We start from the raw sequence: 5,540 nt of genomic DNA, 5'->3' as shown, positions 1-5,540 counted from the left end.
CGGATGTTACGTCCAAGTTTGTGCAGTTAAAGCTTGTTGTATGTATTTAGCTCTTGTGAATGTCGGCATGCAGCGAATATTTGGTTATTCGTCGGTTACATCCACCATGAAAAAATGGGCTCATGCAAATCCCTAATGAGGAGTTCAGGTGTGATGCCTGTTGGTTTAACTTTAATTGAACTCAATGCCCACACAGCAGACATCAAAACTACTGTAAGTCTTATTAAAAGGAACCTCGACTATTAAGAGATTTATGCTGTCACATTGGTGCAGTTTTAATTTCCAACAGAAAATATCAACACAATACTGCACTGGACAGTCCATTAAACATCTCCTGTCTCTGTTTTGTGATAAACTGACTACTACTATCTACTCTAGCAGCTAAAGAGACAAACATGTTTCTCAGAGTTAGTGGAGACCAAACCAGAGCTAAAAAAAAAAGAGAGTTAATATTGGACTTTGAAGGATTACACTGACCAATAACTTAGCATATATGAATCTATCCTGTACAACAGATGAGAGGAGTGAAGTAAGTGCAGAGGCAGAAATAAAGAGAGGAGGTTTGCGTCCTCTTTGAAGTTTGAAGAGACTGACGTGGAGAGTCTACAAGGACAGATGCTGAGGAATTGATGTTCAGACGTGTGAGCAGTGACACTGTATGCAGACCACAGACATGTTTTACAGCTCAGCAGCGCTTCAAGGATGGACGTATTTCATCATTCATGGACAGTGGGAGCTCTGCGGCTGATGACGGAGGCGTGGAGCTTTTCATGAGAAACTGCAGCAATGGTAGAAAAGTCGCTTTGTTAAAGTTAAAGTGAAATAAAGTGAGTCCAGCTGCTCTGACTTGATGTTTGATTCATTTTTGCTTGTATAATAATCACCTTGTTGCGTGTCTCATAAGTGAATAATCTGTTCTTCAGCCACAAATGACCAAAATACTTACATTATTATATACTGTATATATAGATTTTATCATTTTACACATTTTGCACAAACATGTAAGATCAACGTGCTTTCTATTTTTGCTGCTGTAACGCTGTAAATGTCCCCATCATTAGACTAATAAGGGATTATTGTATCTCATCAAATCCTATAAACACTAGTTAGCTGCTTTGTGTAATTACTGCTCAAAAGTTTAATGAGCGTCTCACACACACGTACACACACACACACACACACATCTTGTCCCCCACACTTCTGAAATGAATCGGGCCCCTCGGGTGTGAATATAAAGCAGGAGCAGACAGATGGAGCTGTGCTGGTTTCTTTGGACAAAGGTTAGACAGAAAAACCTGCAGGAATGAGCTCTCCTCCTGACAGAAGTGACATGCTCCTTTCCCTCATTTCCTCGCCGGCTCTGCAGCTCGCGCTCCATCACGTTGTCACGCTCGGCCCTCATCACTCGGCCTCGGCCCCCGTGGCCCTCTGCTGAACCGAGCGGCAGGCTCATTACAGCGGCGGGGCCTCAGAGGACCGAGGGCTGATGTTTAGCAGCTGAATCACCTCCCACCGCCTGGCGCTGGTTTGAGTCTGTTGAGGCGGAGAACTTCATTCATCAAGAGCCGTCAGGCCGTCAGTCACGGCGACCGGCAGCAGAGAGAAGCTGCGGTCATTAAGCTTCCTGCCGGCCCTGCAGCTCCACACGGTGCTGAGCTGATGAAAACTGGGTCTGCTGGTAAAAAAACTGATTATTGAAGAAAAGCTGACGTGAGGAATTGCACGAGAATAGTGAGACACAGTTTGATGTCCGAGCGTTCACATTTCTGCCACTAATCAAGGATAAAGTGTATCAGTATCTTTATTCTGAGACTCCACTAGAGTAACTCTGCATGACTCATTGTTATAAAAAACCTTATTTATCTTCTACTGGTCCTTTATGCAGCCGCTCAGTTCAGCCTCTGTTTGATAGGCTGTTTTAGCTTCTGTCTCTTTAAGTTACTGCTGATGCAAACCCAACATTTCCTTCTTTACTGCTAAATATTAAAAGCTTTTAAATGACAAAATAAGTGGTGGAGATGGAGATGTTTTATTGTGAAGAATTTACAGGAAATAAAATCTGTTCCTTGCTTTGTTAGCAGTCGACACAACAACATCTGGAGATATTTGGAGCTGTAATGGAGAAACACTCACAATGTAAATGTTATGACCCAGTGTGACTGAACCCAAAACAATGAAAAACACTGTAATATTATCAGAGCTTATAACTGAACTGATGCGCTGTGCATTGAGCAGATGAAAAGCATGTTAAGTTACTGCTGAAGCAAACCCAACATTTCCTGCTTTACTGCTTCATATTTAACCCTCCTGTTGTCCTCGAGTCATGGAAATAAGGAAGAAGGAAAGATGGAAGGAAGGATGGATGGAAGAAGGAAGGAAGGAGGGAGGAAAGGAAAGAAGGAAGGGAGGAAGGAAAGGAAGGAAGGACGGAGGAAAGAAGGAAGGAAGGAAGGAAAGATGATAGGAAGGAAGGGAGGAAAGGAAAGAAGGAATGGAGGAAGGAGGAAAGAAGGAAGGTAGGAGGGAGGGAGGGAGGAAAAAAGGAACGAGGGAGGGAGGGAGAAAGGAAAAGAGGAAGGAAGGGAGGAAGAAGAAGGAAAGGAGGAAGGATGGATGGGAGGAAGAAAGAAGGAAAGGAGGGAGGAAGGAGGGAAGGAAGGAAGGAAGGAAAGGAGGGAGGAAGGAAGGGAGGAAAGGAAAGAAGGAAGGAGGGAAAGAAGGAAGGATGGAAGGAAAGATGGAAGGATAGAAGGAAGGAAGGAATGAATGATGGAAGGGAGGAAGGAGGAAGGAAAAGAGGGAGGAAGGAAAAAGGGAAGGAGGGAGGAAGGAAGGAAGGGGAGGAAGGAAAGAAGGAACAGTCAAAACAAACAGGGTCAATTTGACCCGGGAGGACCTAACCCTAACCCATGAAGGTTAAATCTGGCTAAATAACAGGAGGTGTTTTATTGTGAAGAATTTACAGCAATTAAAACAATAGAACCCAAAAACACCATAATATTAGCAGAGCGGAGCAGTGAATGGATGCACTGTGCACGGAGGAGATGACCATATAAAGTAATCTGTCACCAGCTGACATCACCTCGGGCTAAAAGTAGAAAAAAAACGTTGAAAACTGAACGTTCAGAGTGAAGCTGCTGCTTGTCGCTCACAGGGATTACTGCTCTGCTACATACATTTAACTCATTATTTAACACTTCAGCCACATTTAATATGAACATCTAACATTTAAACATTATATATTTATGTCTGAATATGAGGAAAAGCATAATAAGTACTGTGTTGCAGGTTCGTGTCACATGTGACTTTTTCCCCCCCAACACTGTTATCCTAATGTAGCTGCTGAATAATAGACGCTTCGGTTTTTAAATGTTTTCCAGAGGGCGAAGACGCGATGCAGCCGGATCCTACGAGCTGAAGGAGTTACCAAGAAACTAAAAATCAGCAGTTTCAATTAATTTTTAACAACTTGCAACATGAGATTTCCGCTTTCCCTTAATTTTAAGTGAACTAATCAAAAGAATCTCCCCACTTACAGCCGATGCATGAGGAAGCGAGAGGACTGCAGGACTGATAATCATTAGTGATATGAGCCCCAGTAATGTCTCTATTGGTACTGGTAATGTTAGCAAATGTTAACAGTGCTTGGTAGATGAAAAACAACGAGATCCATCGATTAAACTCCTGCACAGTCCTGCTGACAGTTTGGAAAAAAGAAGCAGCAACAAAACAGCTGAGACAAACCACAAAAACAGACTGACTGACACAAAGTTTTATGATTCAGCTCAAAAACTAGAGTTAAGAATCAGGAGCAGACTGACCAGCTGATATCATATTTTTAAAAGCAGGCTGATATCTGAGGCCGGCCTCGTGTTGACAGCAGCAGGACGGCCTGCAGAGGAGGGAGGGATGACTCGGGGTGGAAACACTGGCTGTCGGAGGGGGGAAGATCTTAATATAGAATCTACTGACTCTGTCACTTTCTCCCCCAAAAAAGCAGAGAGAGAGCGAGAGCCTGCAGCGCTGGATTTCTGCACGCTTCACTGTTTATCAGAGGAGCACTTCCTGCTCCTCAGCTGATACAGACGCTCTGGGTTTCGGACTGATGTTCAGCTCGCAGTGTGGTGGCTCTGCTGTGGTTTGTAATGAAATACTGCTGACTGGGAGCCACGTAATGAAGTGCCTGAGTGTCGTTTGAATGTATAGACGTTTGGTTTGGAGAGCTTCTTTCTCTCTCTCGTGTGTTTTGCCTCAGTGTGTTTGGCATTTTGCTGGAGTGTCAATGATGAGCTGCACTGTGCTTTACAGCCAGAGGTGCTGTTGGGGGAGGGGACACACACACACACACACACACACACACACACACACACACACACACTCGGTAAGGCCCTTTTTCTGCAGGACTTAAAGAAATAAAAGGAAAACAGAAGGTGGCACAAACACAGAAACAATGATTACCATGTGTTACCATTTGCATTTTCAATTAAAGGATAAAAAACCTGAGAGAAAAAGAATTAAAGAAAATGTTGATGCCGCTATGTGTTGGATTTCATGAAAAAACAATGAATTGGGTTTTCTGTCAAGTCTCTGTGCAGTCAGGAGCCCAACTACACACTGAAACATGCGTTTCTTGCTGTAATTCCTCCTAGTTGGCCACCTGACTGGACAGATACTTGAAAAATCCTCTGGTATGTAAGTGGCTCGTTGGTCTAGGGGTATGATTCTCGCTTTGGGTGCGAGAGGTCCCGGGTTCAAATCCCGGACGAGCCCTAACTTTGGTTTACAAGACAACTTAGAAAAATAAACATTGCCGTCAAATCTACAAGAAGGGCTTTATGATGAAGTTGAAAAATTGTCAACTTGTCTTTAATGATGTTTAAATATCACCTTCACTGTTGTTCAGGTTGGTTTTTTTCTCAGTAGATATTTTCCAGAATTGAATTTAGTGGCAAAAAGTCAACAGATTTAATTTCTGCATCTCACTGTTTTTTTTGTTGTTGTTTTTTTGCATTTCCATTCATTCTAAACAATGTGTTATTTCTGTGTGGAAATCTCACATCTTCTGCTGCTGATGTCTTAAGGTGAGCAGTGGAGGCGCCGATTGATTGACAGCTCTTTGAAAAAAAATGCCATTATTAGAGACAGAGTGGAAAGACATAGCTTCAAAGACCCCCTGTGTGTGTGTGTGTGTGTGTGTGTGTGTGTGTGTGTGTGTGTGTGTGTGTGTGTGTGTGTGTGTGTGTGTGTGTGTGTGTGTGTGTTTGGCACTGTTCCAACACTGCTTAGTCCAACATCCATCAAGTGTTTTACTCTGCCAGGTTTTTCATGGATTTGTTCGTCAGGCATAATTATTATGGTTGTCACTGGTCACTGTGTGTGTGTGTGTGTGCGTGTGTGTGTGTGTGTGTGTGTGTGTGTGTGTGTGTGTGTGTGTGTGTGTGTGTGTGTGTGTGTGTGTGTGTGTGTGCTCACAGAGGGTTGTAATCACACAGTTTGTGTCTGTCAGAGACTCGTCAGTCACCTGCAGCAGTGAGATTCAG

The 5,540-nt window shown here is 43.3% G+C and overlaps 1 protein-coding gene and 1 non-coding gene across 2 annotated transcripts in view; one reads left to right on the top strand and one right to left on the bottom strand.

Annotated features, from left to right (window-relative positions):
* Positions 1-685: 685 nt before the first annotated feature.
* Positions 686-5,540, bottom strand: part of LOC133983981 (sodium channel protein type 4 subunit alpha B-like) — a 16,142-nt gene continuing 11,287 nt past the window's right edge. Inside the window, exons 8-9 of the mRNA XM_062423197.1 lie at positions 1,322-1,467; positions 686-778 (exon numbers count right to left, since the gene is read on the bottom strand). Coding sequence (XP_062279181.1) covers positions 686-778; positions 1,322-1,467 — 239 coding nt within the window. The remainder of the gene's footprint in view (positions 779-1,321; positions 1,468-5,540) is intronic.
* trnap-ugg (transfer RNA proline (anticodon UGG)) lies at positions 4,699-4,770 on the top strand. Its single transcript has one exon. It is a non-coding gene; the product is annotated as a tRNA-Pro (tRNA).

Source organism: Scomber scombrus, chromosome 7 (assembly GCF_963691925.1).
Source record: "Scomber scombrus chromosome 7, fScoSco1.1, whole genome shotgun sequence".
Classification (NCBI taxonomy): Eukaryota; Metazoa; Chordata; class Actinopteri; order Scombriformes; family Scombridae; genus Scomber; species Scomber scombrus.
Note: the sequence above shows the minus strand (reverse complement) of the source record. Positions and strands in the feature narration are given on the sequence as shown.